A 16345-nucleotide genomic window follows, 5' to 3' on the forward strand; every position below is an offset into this window, starting at 1 on the left:
ACACACCAACGACAGTGGCAACTTTGAGTTGAAATGAGTCAATGTTTCCAACCTTTTTAGGACTTGTTTCACCTCCCAATAAGCCTAATCACATACCTGGGTCCATTTCCTAGCAATCGATGCCACATCAGATATGAACTTGCCATAGTTATTTACAAGATTAGATTAGATTAGATTAGATTACTTTACAGTGTGGAAACAGGCCCTTCGGCCCAACAAGTCCACACCGACCCACCGAAGCGCAACCCACCCATACCCCTACATTTACCCCTTACCTAACACTACGGACAATTTAGCATGGCCAATTCACCTGACCTGCACATTTTTTTTGGACTGTGGGAGGAAACTGGAGCACCCGGAGGAAACCCACGCAGACATGGGGAGAATGTGCAAACTCCACACAGTCAGTCGCCTGAGGCGACAGTGCTAACCACTGTGCCACCGTGCCGCCCACCAGACCCAAGAACAATCTCAGTTGAGACACATTTTCTGATCCAGGGGCCTTTATGATAGCCTCAACCGTCTTGGGCACTTTGTGTAGCTCCTTGGCATTGATTGAATGGCCCAGGGACTCTATGGAGTCTATAAAACACTTTTTCTCCCTTTTCACTTGCAGGCCCAGCTTCTGCAACCTTTTTAAGGTTTCTTCTAGGTTTTTCAAATGCTCCTCTTTGGAGGATCCCAAAACTAAAATATTGTCCAGATAACAGTGGACACCTGGCAATCCAATCAAACTGTCGAGATGGCTCTCTGGAATAGAATGGATGCTGATATGATGCTGAAAGGAAAATGCTTGTAGCAGAGCAGTCCCCTGTGTGTCACTATCATCAGCAGCAGCTGGGACTCCTTTGCAACCCCCATCTGCAAGTAGGCCTGCGACAGATCCATTTTTGAGAATTTCTTACCCCTAACCAGACTACTGAACAAGTGTGCATGGAAAGGGATATTGATCCACACACAGGCCTGAATTAAAGTCACCCCAAATCCTCAACGCACAATCTGTTTTTGAGACCGGGCTGACTGGAGTGGCCCAATCACTAATGGATACTGGTTCCAACTCTTCCAAGTTCACTAGCTGTTCCACTTCCAAATCCACTTTATGTCGAGTGGCATACATTCCACTAGACCCTGGGACAAACTTCCTGCTTCAACTGAAGTTTAAATTTTACTTCTTTCATTTCCCCCAGAGTTCCCTTGAATCCAAAATCTTTGCAAACACGTTTTTGAGTCTGCCAGCCTGTTAACTACATTCCAATTTCACTTTAATTTATGTAACAAGGAACATCTGAATAATGCAGTGTAATCACCTTTCACTACATACAGAGGCAGTTTGGCACACTGGTCCCTTAGCTGTGCTTTTACCCATACTTCAGTGACACAACTTGTTCTGTGTATGTCTGTAATGTAATCTTAACAGGCCTCACAGTAGTGTCTCTGATGTTCCCTATATATTTATTTGGGAATGAGAGACACTGCTGCACCTATATCCACTTCCATTTTTACATTCACCCCACTTAGTTTGGGAAGAACCCAGAAATAATCAGCTTCACTCTGTATTAACAGGATATTTAACCAAAACTCTGCTGACTCCCGCAGACCCGGCTGACTCCCGGTCTACTCTTTGGCTGGTACCATTTGCTTTGTCCTCTAAATTGTCTCCTTTAGACACCCCTTCTCTTGTTGGACCCAGCAATTCCAGGTAATATGGCCCACTCACGTGTTTTCCTGCCACTCAAGTCAAGTAGCTATTCGCAGCCTGAGTCCCCTTTGTGCTGGCCATTCCCCCAGCTACTGAGCTAGTGTACTGTCCGACGCTGGCACCACAATCCTTCACAGCCACTACCACAATCCCACATTCATTACAGTGTCTGGGTGACATCCTTCGCCCTGAAAGAAAATGGTATTAATTTTTGAAAAGATTTGTAGTTCAGTTTGATGATAAGTATGTAAGTTAGCTCCCTGAGCTTGAAGACTTGTTTTCAGATGTTTCGTCACCATACTAGATAACATCATCAGTGAGAGTCTCCGGTGAAGTGCTGGTGGTATGTCCCACCTCTCTATTTATAGGTCTTGGTTTCTTAAGGCAGGTGATGCCACTTCCGGTTCTTTTTCTCAAGGGAAGGTAGATAGAGTCTAAATCAATGTGTTTATTGATGGAGTTCTGGTTAGAATGCCATGCCTCTCAGAATTCTCGTACATGTCTTTGTTTTGCCTGTCTGAGGATGTGTGTGTTGTCCCAGTCAAAGTGGTGTCCTTCTTTGTCTGTATGTATAGAAACTAGTGAAAATGGTATTCATACACAGTTTGTGGTTCAAATCCCATACTTGTTGCCAATTGTTATGTTTGTGGTTCCTTAGAAGCAGGAAGGGAACATAGGGTAGACAGAGGGTAAACCTGAATAGGGAATACTTTATTGAGCGTCCTCTCAACTCCATAAATGGTCTTAGACTTCCTCTATTAACCCCTGCATTGCATGACTGACCCACTGTCTTAGAGGTATAGTGTGGGACAGTGTGTGATATTGGGACAGAGTTTGAAATTAGTATAGAGTGTGGGAGATTGGGCCAGTGTGAGAGATTGGTCAGAATGCGAGTTGGTGGCTGAGAGTGAGAGACTGGCACGTAGGTGATAGTTTGGGACAGAGTAAGAGATCAGGACAGGGTGAGAATATGGGACAGAGTGTGAGATTGGGACAATGTGAGAGTTTGCAACAGAGTCTGAGATTCGGACAGAGAGAGCCTGGGATAGTGTGAGAAATTGAGACAGTATGACAGTTTGGGACAGAAGATGTGACAGGAATATGTGTGAGATTGGGACTGAGCGCAAGAGTTTGGGAGAGTGTCTGGTACAGAGTGTGAGATTAGGACAGTGTGAGAAATTGGAACAGAGTTTGAGATTGTCCCAGAGTGAGTGTCTGAGACAGAATGTGAGAGGTTGGGAGAGTCTGTGAGATTGGGAGTGCGTCTGACTTTGAAACACAGTGTGAGATTGGGAGAGAGCGTGTGAGATTGGGACAGTGTGTGAGATTGGGACAGTGTGTGGGAGAATCTAGTAGTCTAAATGTGCGCCTCTGGATCGAAAGTCGGGTCCGGTACATTTCGATTTTATTTTGTCTGATTTTGTTACTTACCTTTAAACGCAATCTTCACGAAGTGGCCCTTTGGCTGAGTGGCCAGTGGATAAGGCTGGTCAGATAGTGTGGGGTCACAGTGGCACGGTTCAGTCAGTGTGAGTGGGGCTTTGAATGGCAATCACACTAAATGCTTCACTTTGCCTGTTTGGTATGACCTGCCAAACCCGAGTTCACCCCCCACCCCACCCCACCCCTCAATCACAGCCCTGCTGTGCTCAATGTCCAACTTCATGTGTTCACCACAAATCCTACCGTTTTTGATACAATCTGATACCTGTCCACAAAGGTGCCAATCATGAAGGCGACCCTATTCCTTGCTGTGATTGCTGTTGTGATCGGAGTTAGAGTGAACGCTCTTTCGGGGACAGTGTCGCTTTAAACAGGCGGGACTCTCTCGGTGAGCTGGCACCGTCCAATCGGTGTGGTGGCGGCCGGCCTGTTTAAAACCAGGTCGGCACCAATGTTCCCAAATCGTGTGGTAGCCATCCCGAGCAGCGGGCACCGGCATGGCAGAGAACGGGCTCCTTGACAACGGGGAGACAGAGAGAGAGAGAGAAAGTCCGGCTCGGTTACCGACAGCAACCAAACCGCTGGCCGTGAAACACACCAAGGTACAAACCGGGAGAGACACGGAGGGCGGATTGTCAGTTACAGTAGCGATGGAGATCCGGAGTTAGTGTGAACAGGGATTTATTGTGATCCGGAGTTAGTGTGAACAGGGATTTATTGTGATCCGGAGTTAGTGTGAACAGGGATTGGGACAGAGGGGGATCTGATTTATTGTGATCCGGAGTTAGTGTGAACAGGGATTTATTGTGATCCGGAGTTAGTGTGAACAGGGATTTATTGTGATCCGGAGTTAGTGTGAACAGGGATTGGGACAGAGGGGGATCTGATTTATTGTGATCCGGAGTTAGTGTGAACAGGGATTTATTGTGATCCGGAGTTAGTGTGAACAGGGATTTATTGTGATCCGGAGTTAGTGTGAACAGGGATTGGGACAGAGGGGATCTGATTTATTGTGATCCGGAGTTAGTGTGAACAGGGATTGGGACAGAGGGGGATCTGATTTATTGTGATCCGGAGTTAGTGTGAACAGGGATTTATTGTGATCCGGAGTTAGTGTGAACAGGGATTGGGACAGAGGGGGATCTGATTTATTGTGATCCGGAGTTAGTGTGAACAGGGATTTATTGTGATCCGGAGTTAGTGTGAACAGGGATTTATTGTGATCCGGAGTTAGTGTGAACAGGGATTGGGACAGAGGGGGATCTGATTTATTGTGATCCGGAGTTAGTGTGAACAGGGATTTATTGTGATCCGGAGTTAGTGTGAACAGGGATTGGGACAGAGGGGGATCTGATTTATTGTGATCCGGAGTTAGTGTGAACAGGGATTTATTGTGATCCGGAGTTAGTGTGAACAGGGATTGGGACAGAGGGGGATCTGATTTATTGTAATCCGGAGTTAGTGTGAACAGGGATTGGGACAGAGGGGGATCTGATTTATTGTGATCCGGAGTTAGTGTGAACAGGGATTTATTGTGATCCGGAGTTAGTGTGAACAGGGCTTGGGACAGAGGGGGATCTGATTTATTGTGATCCGGAGTTAGTGTGAACAGGGATTTATTGTGATCCGGAGTTAGTGTGAACAGGGATTGGGACAGAGGGGGATCTGATTTATTGTGATCCGGAGTTAGTGTGAACAGGGATTTATTGTGATCCGGAGTTAGTGTGAACAGGGATTGGGACAGAGGGGGATCTGATTTATTGTGATCCGGAGTTAGTGTGAACAGGGATTTATTGTGATCCGGAGTTAGTGTGAACAGGGATTTATTGTAATCCGGAGTTAGTGTGAACAGGGATTGGGACAGAGGGGATCTGATTTATTGTAATCCGGAGTTAGTGTGAACAGGGATTGGGACAGAGGGGATCTGATTTATTGTGATCCGGAGTTAGTGTGAACAGGGATTGGGACAGAGGGGATCTGATTTATTGTGATCCGGAGTTAGTGTGAACAGGGATTGGGACCTGATTTATTGTGATCCGGAGCCTGTTGCATTCCTGGCTAAGGAGCGACTCCCAGTTGTGCTGTCCGTGCTCAGCGACAGGGGAAAGGCAGAGCTCAGATCGAGGACAGGACTCACCCAGGTTAGAGTGCGGGAAGACAGCCCCCCTCTCGCTGGGTAAAATCCACTTTGTAAATGTGCCTAAATAATGAGCGAGAAGTCTGAGAAATTGATGAAACGGAGGATGATCTATTTATAAACTGGTTTTACCAGAAAATGATTCGCCCTTTCCATGAATCGTGCACTTAGCCTCAAACCCCAAAGTCCCTGGAAGCTGCCATCCCAATGTAGAGCGCATCATCGCGGTCTGACCATCGGGACAAGGTTACTCCCCTTCCATTGGGACCATCTGCTGCCTTTTCAGAGCATCATTGTTACTGTTTATCATTATAAAATATTTTAGAGGCATCTTTTCATTTCCGAATAGTTAGGGCAAAGTCTGTTTGTTGGCAACAGTCTCTTGGGGATGCAGTCCCACTGCCCCAATTACAAGAATTAGACACTGTCCAGTGCCCAGAGAGGGCTGGGTCGCCCGCACTGAACAGAATACCTTGGAAAGGAGTGTTTGGAACGGCGCATTCGGGTCCGGGTTCAAATCCCACCTGCTCCAGAGGTGTGTTATGACATCTCTACTTCAGTGTAAGTAGAAAGAAGCAGAGGGTATGGGCTAGAAAGCCTGGCCCACCTGTGTCTGTGGGGACAGGAATTACGGTTTCAGAGAGCATGCGCTCAGCTTATTTCGAAGTTTCAGTTGTAGAAAAATGCTTGACAATGCATTAACGAGAGGTCACAATTCTCATCTGAAAAAGTTGTAGAACGTTTTGCAATGTTCAGCTTTATTCCTGTGTAATTGTTTTCGTGGGAACTGATTCCTTTCAGTACCAGAATCATGGCAAACTTTATCAAACCTTTCTTTCCCCGGAGCCCTCCTTTGTCACTTACCCTCGCTCCATTAAAAGGCGCCTTAAGACCTGCCCTTTGATCGTAGCCTCTGTCACGACCGGAATCATCCCTCATAGAATCCCGATAGCGTGGAAATAGGCCATTCGGCCCATCGAGTCACCACTGACCCTCTGAAGAGTATCCCACCCAGACCCGCCCACCTACCCGATCCCTGCATTTCCCATGGCTAATCCCTGCCACGCTTTTAAACTGTGGGAGGAAACCCACGCAGACACGGGGAGAATGTGCAAACTCCACACAGACAGCCATCCGAGGTTGGAATCGAACCGGGGTCCGTAGCGCTGTGAGGCAGCAGTGCTAACCACTCAGCAGTCATCACCACTTCAGTATGCGTGTTTGTGTCCACCTGTATCTATATGTGTGTCTGTACCTTTATGTGTTTGCACTTTTGTATCCATGTGTGTCTGTGCTAATGTGTGCCTGTATTTTAACTTTTCTGCATGTCTATATCTACGTCTGTGTCACGGAGTGTGTCACTGTATTTACACATGTTGGTGTCAGTGACACTGTCCATAATCCCTCTCCCTTCAAGGTACACGCCTGGGTGTCTCAACCATTACCCTAAATTAACCAATTATATGGTTTATGTTATCAATGAAATTTGACGATTTTCCTCTGCCAGATATGTTAAATTTGATTCCATCCACACTGCCAGGCATCTGTTTACAGCCTTTCTGTTATTGTTTCATTTCATGTCATTTCATATTGCAAAACGGGGATACTTCAGTTGGAAAAGCTGCTGGAATCAATGGTATACATTTCTAGAAAGGATACCACTGCCTCTGAGCAAGTAGCTATGGATGTCAATCCCATTCCAGAGACTTGAGCACAATTATTTGTTTACGTGCAGTATTGAGGGGAGTGCAGCTTTGTCAGAGGTGTCATCCTTCAATTAAACAGAGACTTTATCTTTTCTCTCATGTGGATATAAAAGTCCATTGGAAGTAAAAAGAGGAGCAGCTAAGATCTCCCAGTGTCCTGGTCAATATTCCTCAACCAACATCATTAAAACAAATTATCTGTTTTTACGTGACAACATTGTCTGGGATCTTGCTGTGCCCCAATAGCTGTCTTGTTTCCCTATTTTGAGATATCTTATAGGTCAGAAATATATAGTTTGCTCTATAGAAATATGAATTTGGATTTATCTTTCACTCCTTATATGCACATCCCCAAGTATTCACAATGAGCATTATAGAACATGTTTTTCCTCCAATCCATAAAGAGATATTAAGGCAAGTGATGAGGTCATTGGTCAAAGTCCTAAGGGCTTCTTCAAAATAGGTTAAATGAGAGAGAAAATTCCTGTGTTGTATCCATGATTTATACCGAGGCACTTGTATCTACGGTGATGCCATAAGAGGCAGACATTGTAAAAGCATTTCACTGTAACTTCTACAATGGAGTACATGTGATAATAAAGGGTATTCAATTCAATACTAGTACAGTCCAGACCACATCCCCAACACTGTGTACAGTCCAGACCACATCCCCAACACTGTGTACAGTCCAGACCACATCTCCGATACCGTGTACAGTCTAGACCACATCTCCGATACCATGTACAGTCCAGACCACATCCCCAACACTGTGTACAGTCCAGACCACATCTCCGATACTGTGTACAGTCCAGGCCACATCTCCGATACCGTGTACAGTCCAGGCCACATCTCCGATACTGTGTACAGTCCAGGCCACATCTCCGATACCGTGTACAGTCCAGGCCACATCTCCGATACTGTGTACAGTCAGACCACATCCCCAACACTGTGTACAGTCCAGACCACATCTCCGATACCGTGTACAGTCCAGACCACATCTCCGATACTGTGTACAGTCCAGGCCACATCTCCGATACTGTGTACAGTCCAGACCACATCCCCAACACTGTGTACAGTCCAGACCACATCCCCAACACTGTGTACAGTCCAGACCACATCTCCGATACTGTGTACAGTCCAGACCACATCTCCGATACTGTGTACAGTCCAGACCACATCTCCGATACCGTGTACAGTCCAGCCCTCATCCCCAACACTGTGTACAGTCCAGACCACATCTCCGATACTGTGTACAGTCCAGACCACATCCCCAACACTGTGTACAGTCCAGACCACATCTCCGATACCGTGTACAGTCCAGACCACATCTCCGATACCGTGTACAGTCCAGCCCTCATCCCCAACACTGTGTACAGTCCAGACCACATCTCCGATACCGTGTACAGTCCAGACCACATCCCCAACATTGTGTACAGTCCAGCCCACATCCCCAACACTGTGTACAGTCCAGACCACATCTCCGATACCGTGTACAGTCCAGCCCACATCCCCAACACTGTGTACAGTCCAGACCACATCTCCGATACCGTGTACAGTCCAGCCCACATCCTCAACATTGTGTACAGTCCAGCCCACATCCCCAACACTGTGTATAGTCCAGACCACATCTCCAATACCGTGTACAGTCCAGACCACATCCCCAACACTGTGTACAGTCCAGCCCACATCTCCGATACCGTGTACAGTCCAGACCACATCTCCGATACTGTGTACAGTCCAGGCCACATCTCCGATACTGTGTACAGTCCAGACCACATCCCCAACACTGTGTACAGTCCAGACCACATCCCCAACACTGTGTACAGTCCAGACCACATCTCCGATACTGTGTACAGTCCAGACCACATCTCCGATACTGTGTACAGTCCAGACCACATCTCCGATACCGTGTACAGTCCAGCCCTCATCCCCAACACTGTGTACAGTCCAGACCACATCTCCGATACCGTGTACAGTCCAGACCACATCCCCAACACTGTGTACAGTCCAGACCACATCCCCAACACTGTGTACAGTCCAGACCACATCTCCAATACCGTGTACAGTCCAGCCCACATCCCCAACACTGTGTACAGTCCAGACCACATCCCCAACACTGTGTACAGTCCAGCACACATCCCCAACACTGTGTACAGTCCAGCCCACATCCCCAACACTGTGTATAGTCCAGACCACATCTCCGATACCGTGTACAGTCCAGCCCACATCCCCAACACTGTGTATAGTCCAGACCACATCTCCTATACCGTGTACAGTCCAGACCACATCCCCAACACTGTGTACAGTCCAGACCACATCTCCGATACCGTGTACAGTCCAGCCCACATCCCCAACACTGTGTACAGTCCAGCCCACATCCCCAATACTGTGTATAGTCCAGCCCACATCCCCAACACTGTGTACAGTCCAGACCACATCTCCGATACCGTGTACAGTCCAGCCCACATCCCCTACACTGTGTACAGTCCAGACCACATCTCCGATACCGTGTACAGTCCAGCCCACATCCCCAACACTGTGTACAGTCCAGCCCACATCCCCAACACTGTGTACAGTCCAGACCACATCCCCAACACTGTGTATAGTCCAGACCACATCTCCGAAAACGTGTACAGTCCAGACCACATCCCCAACACTGTGTACAGTCCAGACCACATCCCCAACACTGTGTACAGTCCAGACCACATCTCCGATACCGTGTACAGTCCAGACCACATCCCCAACACTGTGTACAGTCCAGACCACATCCCCAACACTGTGTACAGTCCAGACCACATCTCCGATACTGTGTACAGTCCAGACCACATCCACAACACTGTGTACAGTCCAGACCACATCCCCAATACTGTGTATAGTCCAGCCCACATCCCCAACACTGTGTATAGTCCAGACCACATCTCCGATACCGTGTACAGTCCAGCCCACATCCCCAACACTGTGTATAGTCCAGACCACAGCTCCGATACCGTGTACAGTCCAGACCACATCTCCGATACCGTGTACAGTCCAGACCACAGCTCCGATACTGTGTACAGTCCAGACCACACCTCCAACACTGTGTATAGTCCAGACCACATCTCCGATAATGTGTACAGTCCAGCCCACATCCCCAATACTGTGTATAGTCCAGCCCACATCCCCAACACTGTGTATAGTCCAGACCACAGCTCCGATACTGTGTACAGTCCAGACCACACCTCCAATACTGTGTATAGTCCAGACCACATCTCCAATAATGTGTACAGTCCAGATCACATCTCCGACACTGTGTATAGTCACACCACATCTCCGATACCGTGTACAGTCATACCACATCTCCAATACTCTATACAGTCTGGACTTCATCTCCAACACTGTGTACAGTCCAGAATGAACCTATACTGTGTACAGTCTGGACTTCATTTCCAACACTGTGTACAGTCCACACCATAATTCCAACACTACATACATACCAGAGCATATCTCCAATACTGTATACAGTCCAGATCTCATCTCCAACACTCTGTACAGTCCTGAATGAATCTACCATACTATGTACAGTCTACACCATATCTCCAACATGTGTACAGTCTGAACCTCTCTCTAATACTATGTGTAGTCTAGACCTCATCTCCAACAATGGAAACAGTCCAGACCACATCTCCAACGCTGGTACAATCTGGAACACATCTCGAATACACAGATGGGGCTGACTTGATTGATATCTAAATGATCCTGAATTGCCTCAACAAAGTGGATGTGGAAACAATCCTTCCTCTTGTAGGGTAGTCCAGAACCAAGAGACATTGTTTTAAAATTAGGGTTACCATTTGAGGACAGAGATGCAGAGAATTTGTTTTTCTCAGACGTTATGTGACTTTGGAAGTTTCCCTCAGAAGTCATGCGAGAATTGGTCAGTGAGTTATTCCAAAGACAGGGTAGATAGCTTGGATTATCAGGGATGAGAAGTGAAGGAGGAATTTGGAATACAAACAGATCAGCCATGATTTTACTGAATGGGCAACTCGAAAGGCTGTATGGTCTACTTCTGTTCCTATTTCATATGTTCATATATTCAAGTATTACATTTCCAATTTCAATAATAATTTTGAGAATTAATGTGATTAATTTATTAGTTTAATTGTCCTTTGTATCTTTAAATCATTTGGTTAGTAGATGGGTCAGCTTCTGGTAATAGGTGAGACCTGATGACTTTAGTGTCAAGAGCTATGGAACTGTTAGCAACATTCAGCATGTGCAATCTGAGCGTGTACCATATACTAAATTTTCCAGCATGCACCTTCAACATTAAGGTAGTTTTCTTTGCCATGCAGCATGGGATAGGACATTGCAGCATAAGGCCATTTAGCTGAGCGTCCTGTGCTGGTTCTTTGTTAGAACTATCCATTTTGTCCAGCTTCCCTGTTGTTTGCACAAAGAATGATGTCCACTTCCTTTTATCACATTCTCTTTTATTGTTGAATATGGGTCTACTGCCTTTTCAGGCACAGTGTTCCTGATTACTGTTGCTCATTGTCTAAAAGACTGTGGGAAGCTGCTGCCATGCAACTGGAAGGTGATACGCATTGCAGCCATGGAGAGGGTTGCTGTTCAAGCTTCAGATTTGTTCAGTTCAATTAAAAGCTCACTTCCACACCACCAAGCTCTTGGGGCCATGTACCCTCCTGTTGAGAGTATGGGTGAAACTGGCTGGACACTGACTGTTGTCTCCCCAGCAAGTTTCTACAGCATCATTTAGCCCTCCTCTTCCACCATGCAGCACATCCCCGAAACTGTTCTCTCCAGCTGCCTCTCCTCTGCCCACTGTCAAAATAGTATCAGTGGCGATGCAGGTTCCTGAACAGCAGCCTCCTGTTAACAGCAGGGGAGACAGCAATATCCTGATTGGGCCTTCTCTGGCATGAGGCAACTGTGTCCCAAACCCAGATCAAGTAAAACACTGACAACTCTTGTAATGAGTTACAAAGACCTGAGTAATCCATACGCAGAAGCTATGTGTCATCATTGAGGCTGCAGAGCTGGCGGTAGACGTACGTCAGCAGAGTGCACCATCTGGGAGAGGCTTTGAGGTAAAGGTATCACTGCAGGTTCTGAAGATAGAAAGTTGCCACCTGGGTGCTGAGACGCACTTCCTCTCCAACCAGGTGACTCAGAACCTCAGTAGTGTCTCATGTCCGTAAGCATCTTCTGTGTTTTTGTGCCAAAACCATGGAGAGAGATCAAAATGATCAACTGGTACAGCTGTAGTAGGGATACTCCACTGTTAATGAAAAATGTGCCTGCCTCTCCACTCTATCATTGCCCTCATAATTTTATATACCATTATCCTGTCAGACCCCCTGCCCCAACCTTTGCTGCTCCAAAAGAACAATCCCAGCCTCTCCAATCTTTCCTTATATCTCAGCTCTTCCATCCAGGCACCATCCTTGTAAATTCCCTCTGCAATTATACCCTTCCTATAAAGTGGTGAACAGAACAGCATGCAGTACTCCAGCTGGGGCTTAAACAGTGCTTTATACAGGTGGAGTATGACATCTGTGCTCTTGTATTCTATGTCTCAACTAATGAAGGCAAATATCGCATATGCCTTTTAAAGTAACCTATCTATATTCCCTGCTACCTTCAGAGAAGTAGATTTGCACACCCAGGTCTCCTGATCTTCACTACTTTCCAGATCACATTCATAGTGTAACCTCTTCCATTGTTAGCCTTCCCTAAATGTGTTATCTCACACTTTTCTGGGTTGAATACCATTTATCAAGTCATAGGATCATACTGCATGGAAACGTATCCTTCAATCCAACTCATCCATGCCACCCAGCTATCCTAAACTGAACTAGTCCCACTTACCTTTTCTGTTCATGTACCAGTCCAAATGTCTTTTAAAATTTGTAATTGTATCTGCCTCTACCACTTCCTCTGACAGCTCATTCCATACATTAACCACTCTCTGTTTGAAAATTTCAGGCCCCTCTGGTCCCCGTTAAATCTTTCCCCTCTCACTTTCAACCTATGACTCCCCTACCCTTGGAGTAAAGAAGGCTAAATCACTTTATCGATGTCTCTCATGATTTTATAAACCTCTCACTGTCTGACCCTCCAGGGAAAAACGTCCCAGTCTATTGGGTGGCCTGGTGGCTCAGTGGTTAGTACTGCTGCCTCACAGTGCCAAGGACCCAGGTTCAATTCCAGTCTAGGGTGACTGCCTCTGTGGAGTTTGCACATTATCCCTGTCTCTGGCTGGGTTTCCTCCCACAGTCTGAAAATGTGCATGTTAGGTGGAGTGACCATGCTAAACTGTCCATAATGTCCAGGGATGTTCAAGCTGGGTGGGTTAGCCATGAGCAATGTAGGATTACAAGGATAGGGTAAGGGATCTAGGTAGAATGCTCTTTGGAAAGTCCATGTGGACGTGATGGGCTGAATGGCCTGCTTTTATGCTGTAGGGATTCTATGATTCTGTCCAGTCTCTCCTTATCATTCAAATCCCCTGTCCTGGCCACATTACTGTAAGCTTTTTCTGTACCTTTTCTAATTTAACAACTTCCTTCCAATAACAGGGCAACCAGAATTGAACACAATATTCTAAAAGTGGCCTTATCAATGTCTGGTACAGCCACAACATGATGTCCCAACACTTGTACTGAAGGCGCTGATCAATGAAGGAAAGTGTGCCAAAAGCTTTCTTCAGTTTCAAGGAGCTATGAACGTGTAACTCCACTTCCATTCAACAACATTCGCCAGTTTCGTTTTGCCACTGTTCTGCCCTGCTGAGTCCTTTGATATCCTCCTGCAGTTTATGACCATCCTTCTCACTATTTACCACATTGCCAATTTGCATAAAATTCAAGAATGTCTTGACCATACCCCATACATTTAAATCCAGATCATTAATGTGCACTAGAAATAGCAAGAGCCCCAGTATGTGGCCTATAGACCTCATTAGGAACAGCTTTCTAATCACTGAAGCATCCCTTGCATCTCACTCTGTTTCCTGCCTCTCTGCAAATTTTGAATCCAGTCTGTGACTCTTACTTTTTTGATCAGTTTGTATGAGGAACCTTATCACAAGCCTTGCTAATGTCCATGTAGATAACATTAAATGCATTATCGTCATCAATGCTATTGGTTACCTCCTCAAAAAATTAAATCAATTTTATCAAACACAACCTTCCCTTAACAAATCTATGCTGACTATCCCTGATTAATCCATACCTCCTGAATTTCCTCAGAATTCTTACTGATAACTTCCCCACCGCCAAAGTTGGTCTGATTGGGTCTGTAATTCCCTAGTCTATCTGTTCTTCCTTTTTATTAATGCACTTTCTTAGCTTTTTGAATTTTTTTAAAGTTCCCCTAGCGCTTATACTCATCTGCTGTATGAAGCACTCAGTATTTGCCATAAGCTTCTCATTTTTTCTTAAAGCCTCTTGACATCCAGGTTTCTATGGTGTTGGTCCCACCTTTTGTCTTATATTTGCCCTGGACACAGACTATTTTCTCCTTTTCCCACTGCTCAGACATGGTTGTATCTGTAAGTGGCTGCTTCCAGTACACTTGGGTCAAATTATATTGTATCTCAGTAAATGTAGCCTATCCTCAGTTTACAATTTGTATTTCTGGATTATCCATATCCTTTCTATAACTATTCTAAATTTAAGTGGGTTATGGTCACTTTTTCCAAGATGATCCCTTATTGATACACCTTCAACCTTCCTGGCCCATTTCCGAATATTAGGTCCAGCACAGGTCTAGAAAGCCCCCACTCTTGTTAGGTTTTTAACGGACTGGCTAAGAAAGATCTCCTGGATTCAAATTAATAAGTTTGCTCTCTTCTTATGTTATGCATTAAAGCTATTCTAGTTAACATTCCTACTATTACTGTCTTCTTATTGCAGTTTTCTGAAATTTGATTTCATATTTGGTCCTCTATCTCTCCCTGACTATTTGGGGTATAGTATACACCCAACATTGTATTGTGTCATTTGATGATTCTTTTAAGACATCATCTTTCCTCATTACTATAAATGATTTTTTAATCAATATCGTGACCTGCCCCATTTTTTAAATCTCACTCATGAGTTACCATGAAAATCCCAGTTTCTGGTCTGCTCCTCCTACTACAGTACAGATGTGGTGAGTTGAATTAAATTTCTCCACAGGATGTTGACAATAGGGAACTTGAGGGGACGTGTGCTTCACCCACTTGTTGTCCATCACTAGCTGCCTTTGAACTGAGTGGCTTACTAGGGCTTTTCAGAGAGCATTTCTGTGGCTCTAGAGTCACATGTCGGCCAAACCTTCAAAGGTGAAGGTTTAAGGATAAATTTAGTGACAGTTGAGGAAGTGGATGGGAAGGATACAGCAGTGAAGTGGACAGTTGAAATGAGAAGAGGAAGGGTTAGCAATAGGTATGATCGTGTCACAGAAGAGGTTGGATATTGATGGGTACGTGGCTGTGGGAAATACAAAGACATTGCGGAGGAGATGGAAGAGACCAACTGAGAGCCACATCCTTCCTTCTAATATCATTACTTGGAGGTGCCGGTGTTGGACTGGTGTGCTCAAAGTTAAAAATCACACAACACCAGGTTATAATCCAACAGGTTTATTTGGAAGCACTAGCTTTCGGAACGCCGCTCCTTCATTGGTTCATGTCATACTACAGGTGACCCCATTGCACGATTCTCTCTCTCTCTCACACACATACACACACACCTTCTGTTGTACACAAGCTCTCTCTCATATGCACACACATACACCCCCCACACTCACACTGACACATGCACCCTCTCACACCTACTGCATCACACTCTCTCACACACACACACAAAACCTACACACACTCTATCACATGCACTCACATCCACATGCACACTCAATTTCTCATTCCTACATGCGCACACATATAAGTTTATGAGGTGAATTTGTTTTTGCAGAATTTCATTTTATTTTGCTGCATGAGTCCATGTAAAACTCTGTAAAACTATACAGAGGGTTTGTCAGTCTGACATAGCATTAGAACACAGACAGACAGAGTTGTTTTGAGAATGTAATTTATAAGAAGTTCTGGAATTTACATATCAAAGAACAGAAACCAGCATATCCCACTATAAAAGATGAAAGTTTTAATCTGAGATTGTTTACTGTATGGTGGCATGGTAGCTCAGTGGTTAGCACTGCTGCCTCACAGCACCAGGGTCCCAGGTTCAATACAGCCTCGGGCGACTGTCTGTGTGCAGTTTGCACATTCTCCCCGTGTCTGTGTGGGTTTCCTCCCACAGGCCAAAGATGTGCAAGTCAGGTAAATTGGTCATGCTAAATTACCCATAGTGCATT

General features: G+C 45.5%; 1 protein-coding gene across 1 annotated transcript in view; it reads left to right on the forward strand.

Moving 5' to 3' along the window:
- The first annotated feature begins 3570 nt into the window (after positions 1–3570).
- aldh1a3 (aldehyde dehydrogenase 1 family, member A3) overlaps positions 3571–16345 on the forward strand; it is a 147282-nt gene continuing 134507 nt past the window's right edge. Inside the window, exon 1 of the mRNA XM_043677665.2 lies at positions 3571–3744. Coding sequence (XP_043533600.2) covers positions 3640–3744 — 105 coding nt within the window. The 5' untranslated portion in view covers positions 3571–3639. The remainder of the gene's footprint in view (positions 3745–16345) is intronic.

This window comes from Chiloscyllium plagiosum, unplaced genomic scaffold, assembly GCF_037043375.1.
Source record: "Chiloscyllium plagiosum isolate Xiang-an unplaced genomic scaffold, Cpla_swu_hap1 HiC_scaffold_39, whole genome shotgun sequence".
NCBI classification, from domain to species: Eukaryota; Metazoa; Chordata; class Chondrichthyes; order Orectolobiformes; family Hemiscylliidae; genus Chiloscyllium; species Chiloscyllium plagiosum.